This window comes from Vicia villosa, linkage group LG6 (genome assembly GCF_029867415.1).
Source record: "Vicia villosa cultivar HV-30 ecotype Madison, WI linkage group LG6, Vvil1.0, whole genome shotgun sequence".
NCBI lineage: Eukaryota > Viridiplantae > Streptophyta > Magnoliopsida > Fabales > Fabaceae > Vicia > Vicia villosa.
This window is the reverse complement of record NC_081185.1, coordinates 148,647,794-148,665,502: the sequence shown is the minus strand read 5'-3', so window position 1 is coordinate 148,665,502 and position 17,709 is coordinate 148,647,794. Positions and strand designations below refer to the sequence as shown.

Below are 17,709 nucleotides of genomic sequence, written 5' to 3'. Positions count from 1 at the left end.
ATTATACATGCAAATATTCAATTCAATCTCATTTATTTTATAAGTTATGAGCTTTGTCTACCAGCTATAGGTGAATGTGGTATGTGTGATATTGGCAAAATATGAAAAATTAGTTTAAAAAAATTAAAGCAAAAAGGAGAAACAAATATATCCATGAAATAATTACAGGACATATTACATCGGGCCAAATACGAAACCGATGTAAAAAAATACATTTTACATCAGGCTATCATGGAAAACGATGTAAAAACATACATTTTACATCGGGCTATTTACGAACCCGAAGTTAAATATTGCATATATAAATTTTTAAAAAAATATTGGATTTTGTTTCACATCAGACATAATTTCAACCGATGTGGTATCATGATTTTTCACATCGGCTTGTTGCCCGATGTAAAATGTCCTGGATTTACTACATCGCTTGGATTTACATCAGACCCAGACCCGATGTAAAATGTACTTTTCGCCCGATGTAAAAAGTGTTTTCTGCACTAGTGTGTGTAGATATTTCATAAGGAAATAGAATAATTTTGTCATTCCGTCCAAATGAGAGAGTATGAAAAATAAAAAGTGATAGAATTGAATAAAATTTGTTCCACTATTTTAGATTCATGACATCTTTTTAAAATTAATCCAAACTTATTTCATTTCATTTCATCCCACTCCATCTCAGTTATACTATTCTTTTAATCCAAACGTATTTTAAGGGATGAAATTCTAGTCATTAGGATGAAAAAATCATTATCATTTAATAAGAAACATTGACTTGTCATGTCATACTAAGGGCTGTTCCTGGTACAATTTATAAGAAAAACTGAACCGAACTTAATTAAACTATAGTAAAAATTCACTCGAACTAAACCGTTTCAATTTACTAAGAACTGAATTGAATCAAAATTATCGGTTTGGTATACCGTTTCAAAATTCCAAACCGTATTGAACCATTAGAAGACAATTTTTTCTAAACAAAACTATTAAACTATTTTAAAATTTAAAAAAAAAAAATTAACTTGTTTTAAGGATTTTTTATTGATTTTTCAGTTTTGTTTCGGTTCGAGTTCAGTTTCAATTCGGTTCAATTACGCTTTGATTCTAAAATTATTTATGCATAATAGTTTGGTTCGCTATTATTCAAACATAACGGTTCAATTATTTTAACTTCAGTTCGGTGCGGTTCGACGATTCGTTAATTCTTGAATTTTTTTAATTAGCTCGTGTCATACCATTATTTTCAAAATATCCTTTATATATTCTTGATGTAAATTCAGGCAATTTTCGTAACATCACACTTGCATTGGACCACTTTTATAGTACCCAAAATTTTAAGTTACCATATATTAGTGTCCGCCGAAGAAACATGCGACCATATGTTTTTTTTTTTTTTGGTACAAGGGAGGGCCTAAGCCCGACAAAAGAAAAAACTAACCACACCCGATTCTAGAGTACCAGACACCCTTTGAATCTTTTACAAAATTATCAGAAAGCCAACTAGGCATATTCATAAAAAAGAGATACCCAACTCCCATCTGTTTTCCATGTATAGCCAAGCAATTAGCACAACCGTTCATCTCACGGTAAATATGCCGAATCTCCACAATCTCTAATTTACTCATCCAACTATAGATTTGTCGGACTAAATTACTGTTACTCAACTTGTTATTACTCAGTTTGTTACTAATTTCCACTGCTTCTTTAGAGTCCGATTCAATAATCACTCTCTGGAAACCTTGCTGCACCACCAATTTCAAACCATCAAGAATGCCCCAAAGCTCCGCAATCAAAGGACTGCAATTGCCCACATTCTTAGAAAATCCTCCACACCACTTCCCATGCTCATCACGTATTATTCCCCCACAACCAGAACCTTTATTAGTAGAATGAGCACCATCAACATTTAGTTTAATAAAGCCTTCAGCAGGAACAAACCACCTAATAAGCCTCTTAGTCTTATCCCTCTCCATTATATAATTATTCATCGCAGCGACTTTGTACTCCCGAGTTCTAACACCAATCTCACCAAGTAAATCAATTGGCCCACGAAAGTTCTCATCATGCATGGCTTTATTTCTCCATTCCCAAATAGCATGGCAAGCAGTGGCCCAAAACTCAGGCCAGTCACCATCATAATTAATCTTAGAGGAAGTATCAATCTCCATATTAAAGTGCAGCCAATCCTGAAGATCCAAAGAGTAAAACTCCTGCACCACTTCAATAGGCGCCACCCTATCCCAAACTGTTTTCACATGAATACAGTCTCGAAACACATGCATTGTGCTCTCCAAATACTTTCCACACCAGATACAATCTACATTGCCAATGCCAAACTGCCGCAGCCTCTCCCCAGTTAGCAACCTATCGTGTTTTAACAGCCAAACAAAACTTTTGATTCTTTCCGGGACCTGCAACTTCCATATCCTACTCCACTGCTTCCCTATAATTGGATCATTCTTCTCCCTCAAAAACTTATATAGCTTGCTTATAGAAACAGCTCCATCATCCGAAGTAGCGACTTCAAACTTGTCTTCCCCAGAATCAACCAAAGGCGGATGAGCAGAAGCAATAAGCTGCTTGATCTCCTGAGGCAGCCACTCTAATAAATTCCAGTCCCATTCTCCATCGTTCCTCACCAAATCACACACTTTCATATTAGTCATATGGCAAGGAATATCAATATTCTCATCCATAATGCAGCTACCTCTATGCACCCAACTATCCTTCCATGCATTAATAGTTTCTCCATTTCCAACGTTCCACTTCCCAATATCCACCAAGGTAGGAGCAGTCTTCACTATGGCTTTCCACAGATTAGAATCCGTACTTTTCGCTTTAAAATCCTTAGTCACATCCATTATCTTATACTTTCCCTTCAGCACTTTACACCATAATTCCTCCTCACCATTAATAATTTTTCCTCCAAGTTTCATGATGCACACTTGATTCATAGTGTTAAGATCACGCAGCCCTAGCCCACCATCACATTTACTTGAGGTGATCGTCTCCCAACTAACCGCATGATGTTTCCTTTTAGAATCAGTGTCACCCCAAATAAAAGCTCTTTGCATTTTTTGTATCTCCTTAATACAAGCCTTCGGTAGCATATTTGTCATCATAGGATAGATCGGGATGGCCTCCATAACACTCTTAGAAAGAGTAATTCTACCTGCAAAAGAAAGAAATCTTGTTTTCCAGTTAGTAAGCTTCAGCGAAATTTGCTCAATGACATGATTAAAATCTGCTTTTCTCAAAGCTTGAGCCTTTAATGGTATTCCCAGGTACTTGCCAAAGCACTTTGTCTCTTTAAAACCAGATCTATGACACAGCTTCAAACGCATACCACGAGAAACATTACTCGAGAATAAGATACTCGATTTCTCCATACTGACTTCCTGGCCAGACATGCTACAAAATTCATCTAAGGTTTGCTTCACACATTCTATATGTGTTTCCGTTGCCTCCCCAAACAGAAGTAAGTCATCAGCAAACATCAAGTGAGTTATCCCAACACCCTTCACTCCAACACGGAACGGCTTCCACTTCTTTCTCATCACTGCATGCTCAATCAAATGAGACAACTTATCCATGCAAAGCACAAACAAATAAGGAGAAATTGGATCGCCTTGGCGAATTCCTTTACAAGGCTTAAAGAACTCGTTCCTATTGCCATTCCAGTTTACATTTGTCTCCACACTCGTAACACCATGCATAATCAAATTAATCATATTCTTTGGCAAGTTTATTTCTTGTAAAATTCTCCAAATGAATTCCCAATTAAGTCTGTCATAAGCTTTGGCCAAGTCTATCTTCAAAGCGAAAAAGCCTTTTTTTCCTTTCTTTTTACTCATACTATGAATAATTTCATTAGCAATAATGATGTTTTCATGGATAGATCTTCCTGGGACAAATCCGGTTTGATAGGGCGAGACCAAATGTGCCATAAAAGATTTCAACCTTCCCACTAACACTTTGGTAACAACCTTATAAAGAGTGTTACAAAGAGAAATAGGGCGAAACTGCTCAATCCTTTGGGGGTGCTCTACTTTAGGGATTAAACAAATATCCGTTTTGTTAACTTCAGCCACAATGCTGGGGTTATGCCAGGCCTTCATAACAAATTCAAACATGTCACCACCAACAACTTCCCAAGCCTTCTGATAAAATCCAGCAGGAAAACCATCCGGACCCGGGGCCTTCCACGGCTTCATCGTGAACAAAGCATGCTTAACCTCCTCTATTATAATCTCTTTATTCAACTGGTTTAGATCGTCCATGCTAAGCTTTGGAAAACTGACTGGAGTCTGGTACCAAGTGCACCAATGGCTAGGGCACGCAAACAATTTCTTATAGAACTCAGTGCAATGGTGCTTTAAGGCCTCCTGCTCAGAGATCCAATCCCCATCATCATTCTTCAACATTAGAATTCTATTTCTTTTTCGCCTAGACACAGTCTGCATATGATAGAATTTAGTGTTCCTATCACCATCAACAAGCCATTTTGTTCTAGATCTTTGATGCCACATAAGTTCCTCTTGATTCAAAATATAACTCAGTTCTTTTTGGAGCTTATACTCAAGTCTTCTCATACCCCCAACATTGTCTTGCATTTGAAGGTTCCTTTGAACTCCTTCCAGCCGTCTTATTATCTCTCTCTTTTGCTCCTTAACTTTATCAAAATTAGCAAACTTCCACTTATCAATACCTTCCACTACCCTCTTCAGATTATTGCCAATATTATCACCTGTATTCCAACTATCTTTCAACATGGAGTCATAAGTTTCGTTAGTAAGCCATGCATTCTCAAAGCGAAACTTCTTTTCATAAACATTTCTAGTCTCCTCCTTTAAGCTTATCAAAATTGGGTGATGGTCTGAAAATTCAACTCTCATCAAAACCTTCACAAAAGAGTCAGGAAACATCAATTTCCAATCATCATTACTTAATGCTCTATCCAACTTCTCATAGATTCGTTGACCACCCCGAAAAATAGGACCTCTCCAAGTAAATTTTGGCCCCTTAGTCTCCATGTCACTCACTTTACACATATCCATTCTGTCTCGCAGTCTCTTGCACTTACTTAAAGAAGGCCTCACTCCACCTCTTTTATCACTAACATACGCAATATCGTGAATTTTTTTTTTTGAATAACCAATTTTTTAAAAAATTTTTCAGAAATAACCAACTTTTCAAAAAAATTCCCCAAATGTCCATTTTTTGCTAAAAAATACACGTTGTCGCCAGGGGGGGTGGCGACAACACTGGGCTTTAAGAGAACTCGCCAGGCCCACTGGCGCCTATGTGCAGTTTTTAGGTGTTGTCGCCACCCCCCCGGCGACAACACCCCCCCTTATTTTTTTTTTCTTTTTTTTTTTGTAATTTTTTTTCTTTAACATTAATTTCTCTTAATTTTTTTCAGTATTTTTTTTTTAATAACTACAATGTTTTAATAATTTTTGTTAGTTTTTTTTTTAGTTTTTTTTTTAACAACAATTTTTCAATAATTTTTTTATATTGTTTTTTTTATCTATCTTGTTAAAATTATTTTTGGAATATAAATGTTAATTAACTTATTTATAATTTAGTGTCTGAACATGGTTAATAATATATATTTTATTGGTCAATGAAGTAGTGGAAGTAGTTAATGAATTATAAGTAAAATAATTAATTAATAACTTATATTTTTGTGGTTAATATAGTTGTGAAGTTGGTTAGTAAAACAATGTTATATTTATATTATAAAATAAATTTTAAGATTAAATATTTTTTTAAAAAAATAATATTATTTTAAAAAATATTAAATACATTAAAATATAAGTTGGACATTCGTTAAAATAATTATATATTAAGATACAATAACGATACATTGACGATAGAAATACATTAAAATTCAAGACATTTCAAAAAACATTAACGATACAAATACATTATAATTAAAAACATTACAAAATACATTCAAGATACAAATAAAAATCTTATTGCGCGCCACGTGGACCATGGTACGATCCACATTGAGGTTGCCGAATGGGTCGTGTAGACGGGTCACGAGTTGGTAATGCCCCCCTATTCCCGCGACGACGCCCCCCTCTATTTGGTTCGTCTTGTGCCATAGTCGACGGTCCCTGAATGAAACCTGGGTCTTCAACATCTTGACCTATAGAATTCCCTCCATAGGATAGGCGGGTGCCCGCGGCGCTGTCGAAGCTGTGTCTAGGCGGGTTAAAATTTCTCCTAGTGGGTGCAGCCTGGAAGTTTTGGAAGTTGGTGGTGGATCCGGTTTGGTTAAAATACAATGGTTGTGGCGGTGTGTTGAAGTCAAATTGTTGGCTGGGGTACTGTGATGTGTGTTGGTCGAATGTGGTGTATTGCGGGTATTCTTCTTCTATGCCCATGTCGGGGGTCATTGGTGGTGATCTTGAAGAGCCCCCCGCATGGAATTCCTGGAAATGTGATCTAGAAGAGCTCCCTGCATGGAATTCTTGATTTTGTGGTTGAGTTTGGGATGAAAAAAACGGGTGGAGTTGTTGGGAATGTTGTTGGTACAAAGGTGTTTGTGGTTGCAATGGTTGTTGGTGGTAACTTTGTTGTTGTTGTTGTTGGTGTTGTTGTGGGTAATGTTGTTGTTGGTAATTTGGTGGTGGTTGTTGTTGTTGTTGGTAATTTGGTGGCGGTGGTTGTTGTTGTTGTTGGTGGTAATTTGGTGGTGGTTGTTGTTGTCCTCCAAAATATGGAGGTTGTGCTCGCGGGTCAGCTAAATAGAAAGGGGCAGACACAATCATTTCAGGATTTGTGACGGACCTGTACCAGTTTACATACTCAACAGTTGGCTTCATTTCTCCCGGCGCCACAGGAAATTCTAGAACCGTTTTTGATCGACGAGCCCATATTTTACGCTGCTCTATGGCAAAGGACTTGTAATTTTGTACGTACCACTGTTCGCTAACCTTCGCAAGATGCCAACGTCCCAAGCAGTCAGGCTCAGGTGGGTCAGGGATACCTTGATGCATGCCGAATTGGAGCTTCACACGGTCACTCGGGTGCATCTCCACAGTGGTGAACCGTATGATGGGTGATTTTGCTGTCCAAATAGCCGCCTCGTCAAGGTCGGGTACGTGGTCCAATTCCAAGTAAGGACGCCAAATAAACTGCAAAGCAAATAATATTAATTTCAGAATATAGAAGATAGTTATTTTTAAAAATATATTTAGAAAATGGACATTTTTAGAGGTATTACTTCTTGGGGTCCTAGTCGATCTAATAGCTGGCGGTAGAAAATGATTTTGGAATCAGGCGTTTTGGACCAATCCATTCCGAGATTCCCTGCATGTGGTGGGGACGAGATTCCCTGCAGTGTCTTGTCCCGTCAAGTCTGTGGTGGGGACGAGATTCCCTGCAGTGTCTTGTCCCGTCATGTCTGTGGTGGGGACGAGATTTCCTGCAGTGTCTTGTCCCGTCAAGTCTGTGGTGGGGACGAGATTCCCTGCAGTGTCTTGTCCCGTCATGTCTGTGGTGGGGACGAGATTCCCTGCAGTGTCTTGCACCGATTTATCATATACTTTTATTTTTTATTTAGATGTTGAGAATTTTATATTATAATAGATTTTAATTCATTATCATAATTTGTGACATGCATTATCATAATTTTTAATTCATTTAAAACATACAATTATAATGGATTTTGAGACTTTTATATTAAACTAGCGCAGATATATATTATGGAAAACATTAATTCATTCATTAATTAAAAAGGTACATTGACAATAACCAACACAGAAACCAAAACATCTAAGAAAGTAACACATAACAACTTGTAGTACACGCTCGATCATTGCAACAAACACAACAACACTTAATCTAAACTACTCGAGTATCACTGCAAGAACAAGTGGATTTTGAACGCCTCGGTTAACCTCTCCACTGTGTGTCCAAAACATTAGATCCACGTCCACATCGTCTTTCACACGGTCCCAGTAATACATGTAGGTGCCTTCTGGATTATTATCCGTCAACGTAATGTATGGACAACGGTAATCTATCTGTTTAACTTTTCTGTTCGGACCATCTAGTTGACGAAACCCAGTGTTGATGGCTCTAACAATTCTCTGGAAATTCCAATGGGGGTTAAGGCAGACACGCATGTGACTACCTTCCTCAAAAAAAACGACAGCCCAAACTGAGTTCATTTTTTGTGTTTGCAGTAAGAATGAAGAAAGAGTTGGTACTTCAACTCCACACACACACACACCTTTATTTATAGTGGGTGAAATACCGCGGAAAATAATTTTGCTAATTATTAATAACTTAAATACTAATTGGAAACTTTGTAATGTTAACAAAACATTTCATTAATATATGCTCAGAGCATTTAATTGGACGGTACAGAAGTAGCTGAAATGATAAAGAAACTGCAACATCTAGGATATTACAACGGTTAGGACAATGTCTTCTCTGTCCTCCATCATTCGAGTGCATTGAATGTCGTCCTCCATTGTCTCCCACCAACGCTGTCTTTCAAGAAAAGCACCTCCCCTTGTTCTAAGTCTCTTGATAGATCTGATTTGTTCGCCTTGACTCCACTCTCCCTCCAAAAACCTGAGAAGGGTTCTCTTAAGCTGGTCCATGGATTGAATGTTCCAAAACATTACCTGCATGGGAGGTTTGACGGCAGAGAAAATAACGTATCCGTTTCTTCGAACAATGGGAGGTTGATAGTCCAAACGCCTTACAGCCCTATCTTCATGCATGCAGCCCTATCTTTTGTGGCATGCATTAGTCATGTCAAAGTTACTATCTTGTGCAGAATTATTGGTTCATTTCTTGCATGCATTACCCTTGTGTAAGAGGTGGGGACGAGATTCTCTTGTGGCATGCATTAGTCATGTCAAAGTTACTATCTTGTGCAGAATTATTGCTTAATTTCTTGCATGCATTACCCTTGTGTAAGATTTCTTGCATGATATATAGGAACTACTTCACATACTATTTTTTACAACCATCACAACTTTCCCAAACATTTCTTCCTTTTACAACACACCACAATTCTCACATTTCTTCTTTCACAAACACATATCAAAATTATGGCATCCACCTCGCAGTTCAAAGTTCGTGTTCATATGAATGGTGAGACATACCACTGCGACACAAACGGTTTTATATTTAGAAACACAAACTCAACACGTTTTGCTCTAAATAGACAATCAGATTTCTCTTATCTAAAAAGGAAAATCGAATCCAAAATAAGAGAACAAGTTTCTCAGATATTTTACCGACAACCCCTTCTTCAACCTAACAACTCAGTCATATTTTGTCAATCACAGATAACAACTGACTTAGAGGTTCAAAACATGTTCCTCACCCATGAGCATTTTGGTTATGATTATCTGGAACTGTACATAGTGGTTGAACAAAATGCTCCTTCGCAAAATATTCAGTCACAAGTTATTGATCCTGTTGTTGATGACGAACAACAACCCGAGCATGTCATTGACGAAGAAACTGATATAGAAGATGTTGTTGATGAGTTGGTGAATCGTGAATCCGAAGATGAAGGTGACGAAGAAGTTCCAGTACCGGATCGAGTACCGGATACACATGCATATTCACCTCCGGCACATTTCACAACGCTTAATTTAGGAGAGGACGAGCCATCGTCCGATATGTTCTACAATCCATACATGAGGTCAAGCGAGGAGTTAAAAGAGGGTGACACGTTTCGTTCGAAGGATGATTGTCTGTTGGCTATAAAAAATTGGCACTTAGCAAATTGTGTTGATTTTAAAGCCGATCGATCAAATCCAGAGAGAGTCACTATTGCATGCAAAAACCCGGAATGTGGATACATGCTGAAGGCATCGTTCAGAAAGAAGTTTAACGCGTGGGTGATACGTTCGATATCTCAAGCCCACACCTGCGTCACCACTAACATGGCGCAAGATCATCGAAAACTCAGTCATGACATGATATGTCATACCATCATTCCTCTGGTCGAAACTGACCCATCCCTGAAGGTGAAGACAATTATTTCTCATTGCGTTTCTGTGTTCAAATACAGACCTTCGTACAGAAAGGCTTGGTTGGCGAAACAGAAAGCAATTGAAAGAGTCTACGGCAACTGGGAGGAATCGTACCAACAACTTCCTCGCTACCTGGCTGCACTGCAATTGTATTCACCTGGGACTGTTAGTATATTGGAGACACTGCCGGCACAGTCCCAGGACGGAACCCCTCTCGAAGGTAATGGAATCTTCCATAGACTATTCTGGGCGTTTCAACCATGCATCGTCGGTTTTGGTTTTTGCAAGCCGATTATTCAAATTGATGGAACGTGGCTGTATGGGAAATACAAGGGAACTTTATTGATGGCGGTCGCGCAGGATGGAAATAGCAACATTTTTCCAATAGCATTTGCTTTGGTAGAAGGCGAAACAGCTGCTGCTTGGGGTTTCTTTCTGAAGAATCTCCGAGCTAGAGTCGCTCCACAACCTAATCTTTGTTTGATTTCTGACAGGCACGCTTCTATTGACAGCGCATACAACAATCCGGCAAATGGTTGGCACAACCCTCCGTCTAAGCATGTCTACTGTATTAGGCACATAGCACAGAATTTTATGAGAGAGATCAAGGATAAATTTTTGAAGAACCACTTGGTGAACGCGGGGTATGCCTTAAACCAACCTGGATTTCAATACTACCGCCGAGAAATAGCGTTGACAAATCCAGATGCAGGGAGGTGGATTGACAGCATTGATAGAGCAAGATGGACTAGGTCATACGACGATGGGGCTAGGTGGGGCCACATGACTACAAATCTTGTGGAATCAATGAACGGGGTTTTCAAAGGCATACGAAACCTACCTGTAACTGCCATTGTTAGTGCTACGTATTTTCGGATGGCAACTTTGTTCGCCACACGAGGTAAGAGGTGGAATTCAGTGTTACAAACACAACAGGTATATAGTGATGTCTGCATGAAATATATACAACAGGAATCTGCCAAGGGTAACACTCATCGGGTGACCGAGTTCGACCGTCATGGCCACACCTTCAGTGTAAAGGAAACAATTGACCACAACCAGGGACTTCCACGACAACAGTATCGCGTCAATATCCCAGATCGTTGGTGCGACTGTGGCCAATTTCAAGCATATCGCATGCCTTGCTCCCATGTCCTTGCAGCATGTTCACATACTCACTTTGATGCATTATCTTTGGTATCAGAAATTTACAAGGTATCAACGTTGCTCAACGTATACGACAATTACTTTCCGGTGGTAGCAATGGAAGCATATTGGCCTGTGTACGAGGGGGAAACAGTTTGGCATAACGATTTAATGCGTCGGAATAAAAGCGGTCGACCAAACAGCAGGCGTATTAGAACCGAGATGGACGTAACTGAAAAAATGCAGAGGAAGTGTAGTATATGTCGTGAGGTAGGACATAATAGGACCAAATGTCCCAATCGTGGATCTAGTTCCACAACATAATTATTAGTTTCGATGATGTTTGTAATTTACTTTTTCAATGAAATGAACTTTTTTTTTTATAAATTTTATGGGTTACAACACAAAAAAAATTACTAAATAAAAAAAAGTTCATGGTACATATTGAAAGAAATTACCAAATATTACCATGGAGAAAATATTTGGAACCAATAAAATTTACAAAGATTTAAGAGAAAATAGTACCGAAAACATTAATATTGAAAGTAAAAAATTACCTAAAATATAATACCATGAAAAAAATTAAGAGGAAATAATGAAAAAAATTACATTAATATTGAAAAAAAATTAAGAGGAAATAATGAAAAAAATTACATTAATATTGAAAATTACATTAATATTGAAAAAAATAATTAAGAGGAAACAATGAATAAAATTAAGAGGAAATAATGAAAAAAAATTAAGTGGAAATAATGAAAATAAGATTGAAAAATATTGAAAATTACATTAATATTGAAAAAAAAATTAAGAGGAAATAATGAAAAAAATTAAGAGGAAATAATGAAAAAAATTACATTAATATTGAAAATTACATTAATATTGAAAAAAATAATTATTTATAAAATCCATTTTGAATTAATAATTGAAAAGTATAACATAAAAAAAATTAGGAGGAAATTATGTTAAAGAAAAAAATTACAAAAAAAAAAAGAAAAAAAAAATAAAGGGGGGGTGTTGTCGCCGGGGGGTGGCGACAACACCTAAAAAATACACATGGGCGCCAGGCCCACTGGCGAGTTCTCTTAAAGCCCAGTGTTGTCGCCACCCCCCCTGGCGTCAACGTGTATTTTTTAGCAAAAAATGGACATTTGGGGAATTATTTTGAAAAGTTGGTTATTTCTGAAATTTTTTTTAAAAAAATGGATATTCAAAAAAAAAATTCCAATATCGTTGAAATCTCCGGCCATCATCCATGGCCCACGCATAGTGTTAGAGATATCCTTCATAGCATCCCACATCTTCTTCTTACTATTTTCATGCGGTCTCGCATAAATAGCCGTAAAAAACCACTGACTGCTATCTTCCATGCTAATTCTAGAATGGATATATTGGTCATTGTTCTCAAGAATAAAAACATCCATGTCACTAGACCTCCAGGCCATAGCAATCCCTCCAGCAAAGCCCTTGTTACTACTAATCTCAAAAGTGTCATATCCCAACTTCTTAAGAGATTTAATAATAATATTAGGGTCACAACGAGTTTCCACAATCACTAGCATACAAGGCTTGACTCTATCAACATAACTTTTACAATATCGATAAAACGCACTACTTGCAGCACCACGACAATTCCACACCATAATCTTTTTGTTTGTCATTATCATTAATCAAAAATACTTAAGAACAACAAGAACCCAACCAATCAAAGAGTTTCACATACAACTTCTTCTTCCTCATCTTCCCCCAGGATATCATCACTTCCTTCCCTACCGTCATCATTTGTTTCAGCTAAGCTAGTGTCATACTCTCCAAAAACAAAGTTGTGTCTTTGAATAGTATGATGATTTGTATCTGGTGGCTCATCCAGAAGAATATCCTCATTCTCAGGAGAATCTTCAGAAATATGCATCTTTCCAACAACTTTCTCACTAACATCAGTCTGCTTCATCTCCCCATTATTGTCGCTATTTAACTTCCTAACCAGGTTGAAAGTTTCATACGTGGTGGCCCATTGAGAATCTCCTATATTAAACTTACTCAGAACTCCCTCCACTCCAGACGTACTAATTCCACTTCCTTTTTCTTTGGTATGAATATTTCCACGTGTCGCCAGTTTATTCGCTGCTTTTTGAGTATTGCATTGACTTTTTTGCTTTTCCTGACGTTGTCTCCTGCCCCCACTTCCATAAATAGCTGTCGTCTTTTCCTGATTGGAATCCTTCATTAATTCTCCAGTACTCTTATGCCACGTCATCACCTCATTTGAATTATTCTCCTTTTGTGCCCTCGTGTCATCAATATTCCCCCCCTCATGCACAATCTCTTGCACATTACTGCTGTCATTAATACCTTTATTCTTTCCAATATTATTCATAGTAATAATATTAGAACTTTCCCCATTCACACTAGCTTCATTCTTATCAGTAATAGTAACATCATTAATCTCATTAACATCCTGATCTATTCCTTCCAAACTGAGAAAACGCGATCCACTCTTCTCGGTTCTGGCAATAACTCTCACCGGAATTGTGTTTTTCCGGCCATCCACTGCCTTCTTTCCTTTCCGTTGCTTCTGCACAACCTTCCACGGTCCATCACCTTCTTCAAAATTTCTTTGAAATTCTCCCCCTATACTCTCCTTATTTTTCTGGATCAACCCCTGCCCATCAATCTCCTCAACCACCTTCTTTTTGGTTGTATCTGTCAGAGTACACCCAGCTTTGTAGTGACCATACCTGCCACAAACCAGACAAAGAAGATGCAATCCTTCATACTCAATTTTGTAGTTACTTCCCCCAATCTGAAACATCCCCAGAAGAGGTTTAGACAAGTTAACCGCGACACATATACGAGCATACTTTCCTCTCTCTTGCTTTGTAGTCGTTTTATCAACCTTGACCGTACGACCAATTCTATTTCCAAAACAAGTTAAAGCTTTGGGATTGTAATATTCAATCGGAAGTCCCGCAATGCGAACCCAAACGGCAACTTCATCAATCGTGTCACTCTCAGGATGAAAGTTAGGTTTCCAATCTTTCACAGTAAGATAGTGATCGTAAATGAACCATGGTCCATTTTCCATAGCCGCCTTTTTATCATCTTCATGCGAGAAGGCAACCAGATAGTATTCATTGCTTAAATCAATGATGCTTATGATACCTTTACGCACCCATAATTGATTTAACCTATTCTCCAACGCCTTATAGCCTATTCTCCTCCCAAGAAGCTTCACGATCACTCCCCTCCGCCAAGGCCTCTGCATCTTTTCCTCCTCCTCCGCAGAAAATATGAACTTAGGGCATTCATACCCTCCAATGATCTCCTCCTCAATTATAACACCTCCCTCCCCAATTTCCAGCATACTAGCCTCCTCTTCAGCCACTTCTTTCATTCCTTGCCCCATAATAATATCTCTGAATGAGATAGAATTACCTTTACCTCCATCACCATTTTCCTCTTCACTCTGCTCCATAACGGTGTCTTTAATCTTTTTAGTGCTCCTTTCATGTAGATCGAGTTCTGCTGTGCTTTTGGCAAATTCGGCCGGATTTTGGACAAACCCTAGCAGAGGATTCTGATCACCCATTCTCTTCCTATTCTGAAGAATTTGCGACCATATGTTTTAAACCTCAAAATTTTGGAACAAAAAAATTTAAAAAATAAAATAAATTTAATTATAAATATACAAAATGACAAACTATTAACAAATAACTGTCCAACTTATGTTAATAAGTCATAAATTATTCTTTTAAGTTTTCGCAATAAAACATATTTTAGTTCTCAGTCTAAACACATTAGGTCGGGTCTGATCTTCCTTCACATTAAGAATATTTACGATGCAATTGCATTATGCTAAAAAAACAAGTGCATAAAATCATTCAATTTCATGAACTAGAGGAAACTTTCACAAGCTACATATACACAGTTGCAGAAAAAATGATCATACAGGTTTGGAACAGTTCACTCTAATCTACTTTGTAAATGAAAAAATAACATCTCATTCCATGTATCTGGAACTCCTGGGAGACACCAATGACTACAGTCTTGAATTCTCGATGATCGAGTTTTTCTCCCATAAATGGATGGATGACCATCTATCCTAAATTCTGATAAACTAGTTATATTCAACAATGTCACAGGAGTTTTCATTCGCTTTATGATTTCTTCTACGATTATATTCTTCTCCGGATAAGTTGTGTTTAAGGTTTGATTAAGTGGATGAGTTGCCTCTGTACAATGTCCTCCTGAATTCCAATTACCTCCCCTGTTGAACAATATATCAAAGTCAGTAACTAATCAACCAGTGGGGTCTGTAACGTTTTTGCAGGGCCGAATTTGAACAAATCGTCGTTGTTCAGCTCTGCAATACGTGATTTAGTATAAAGTGTTGTCTAATAGCAGCGCTAGCTAAAGCAATATAGCGTAGCAGAATTTGAACAAACCACTATTTTCTATGATCCGCAATCCGCGATGACAACACTGTAATCAATGGAAAAACTATTGCAGAGTGAATATCCGAATCAAACCTGAAATGAGACGGCGCTGAAGTTCGAAAGAAAACTTGTGTTTTCTTAGAATTTATGTGTCTGTCCACCCATGAGGCCCAAGTCGTTAAAGCTTTACCAAACGCGGTAGAAACATTTAGCCGGGGATGAACCATAGTTCCTTCTTGATAGTAATATATCCTGTTATACAACCATGTGTTAGTTGAAAAGAGTACCAGAACAGCTAGGACCGTAGCACCAACACCTCTAGAAAAAAGTGTGTCTGAGTCAGTCTCAGTGTCCAAAACCGACGCTGACACGTGTGATTACATTTAATTTATTCATCTTTTCAAATTATTTCTAGTGTCGAAGTGTTGGTGTTGTGTTTCATAATGTTATAAAAGAAACTTGGTAATTGGGCCTATGACAGCACATTTTTAAAAACTTGCATGTGCAGCACATGCCAACTTTCTGTGCTTGTGATGATGACTCCAAAGATACCAATTTTTTTAGTATAACAAATTTAAGAGAGATACTAACCCAGCTTTGGTTTTGTAATGAGACCACCAATGAGCTGTGTTGAAAACCAAAACATCAGCTCCTCTCCATCTCGACGAACCGTGATCAATGGCATCAATTCGCAACGTTGGTCTTCGTTTCTGCCCTACTCTTGCCTTGCTTTCATGAACTAAGAAATGACTTACATAGTATTCAACTGTACATTGATAATCCTACAAGATTGAAAAGAGAGTAACAATCTAATACCTCAGAATTTATCATAAATTATGCATTACGAAAACAGTCAGGTTACGCAGAATTACCAGAAACCTGAAACTATAATTCCCCTTCTCTTTGGTAATTTTCCTTCCGCGCGCCTCAAACACCCTCTTTGGATCCTTAACAGCACTCAATAACATGCACAGCATTGACTCCCACTGATTCCTATTGATAGAATCACCCACAAAAACTAGTCTTTTCCCTCTTATCATCTCTAACATTTTTGTTGCATTGAACCTATGACAGAAGAAAAACATTACTCACTACTCAGAATAAAATTAACTTCACTTTTGCAACTAACTTCACATAAGTTACTCCTATGGTAAAAAGTCTCTCTTAACCCAATACCCTTTACTCATCCGGGGGCCCAATTGAAGCTGGCGATTTACTCTGTACGGACTGACCCAACATAGAGATACAGAGAGATTGTTAAGACATACCAGGATTCAAACCTGAGACCTTGACCAACAAGTCAACGTAATTTCGATAAATTTTAAGGACTAATAAAACGGTTAATCAAACTCATAAGCATAACTAAACTTGCAAAATGAAAGAAGAAAAACGAAAGTAAACTAAGTGTTTCAAAAGACTGAGCTTGGAAGTACCTAGGAAGGTCACAATCTTGAGGCTGCCATCTCCACTTAGTAAAATTCCTATCCAATCTTCCATTCCCCTCACAATCAAAACCTTCATCAACAAAAGGACAAGAATCTCCACCATAAAGAGGATACCTTTCATCAAAAACCCAATACCCTTTACTCAAATCACACCCTTCCACCATCTTCTTCTTCTTCTTCTTCACTTCAACTTCCTCAAAAATCGAAACTTTACTCTTACCCACTAAACCCACCACTCCAACCATCGTTCCATTACCACGCATTTCACCAAAAGCTTCAGATTTGGATCTGTTGACGCTTCTGGAAAGACGGTTATCGATTAAAGTTGAGACATTTGCACGAGTGAAGTTGTTTTGAGTGAAAGAGTGAAGAGTCAAAGGTTGAAGATTTGCTACAAGAGTGTATGGTGGTGAGGGTGTTGTTGTGGTGGATTTGGTGAGGAAGAGAGTGAAGAATGAAAGGAAGAAGATAGAAGAAAAGAGAGTGAATGAGAAGAGTAAGAGTCTAGTGGGTTTGAAAGAGAAACTTGGTTGTCTCTCCATTGATGAAGATGAAGTTGAAGTTGAAGTCAATGGTAGCAGTTTTTGGTAGCTATTATTATGGTTAATTCAACATGCACGATTTTGATAATGGATTAAGAAGTTGCATATTATTAAAGGAATAGTGCTAATGTAGGAG

The 17,709-nt window shown here is 37.8% G+C and overlaps 1 protein-coding gene across 1 annotated transcript; it reads right to left on the bottom strand.

Annotated features, from left to right (window-relative positions):
* Positions 1-15,018: 15,018 nt before the first annotated feature.
* Positions 15,019-17,709, bottom strand: LOC131612715 (protein trichome birefringence-like 6). The gene is made up of 5 exons (XM_058884474.1): positions 17,020-17,709; positions 16,459-16,651; positions 16,178-16,368; positions 15,680-15,838; positions 15,019-15,417 (listed from the first exon to the last, which is right to left on the bottom strand). The coding sequence occupies exons 1-5, from the start codon at positions 17,571-17,573 to the stop codon at positions 15,114-15,116; spliced, it is 1,401 nt and encodes a 466-aa protein (XP_058740457.1). The 5' UTR covers positions 17,574-17,709; the 3' UTR covers positions 15,019-15,113.

Bases quoted from the DNA above. Each gene is read 5' to 3' on its own strand.
- LOC131612715 (XM_058884474.1), bottom strand. From the start codon at position 17,573: ATGGAGAGACAACCAAGTTTCTCTTTCAAACCCACTAGACTCTTACTC. The intron at 16,652-17,019 runs GTACTTCCAAGC...CTTCTGTCATAG, and splicing joins CAAGATTGTGACCTTCCTAG to GTTCAATGCAACAAAAATGT. The intron at 15,839-16,177 runs GTTAGTATCTCT...GTTGTATAACAG, and splicing joins CATTACAAAACCAAAGCTGG to GATATATTACTATCAAGAAG.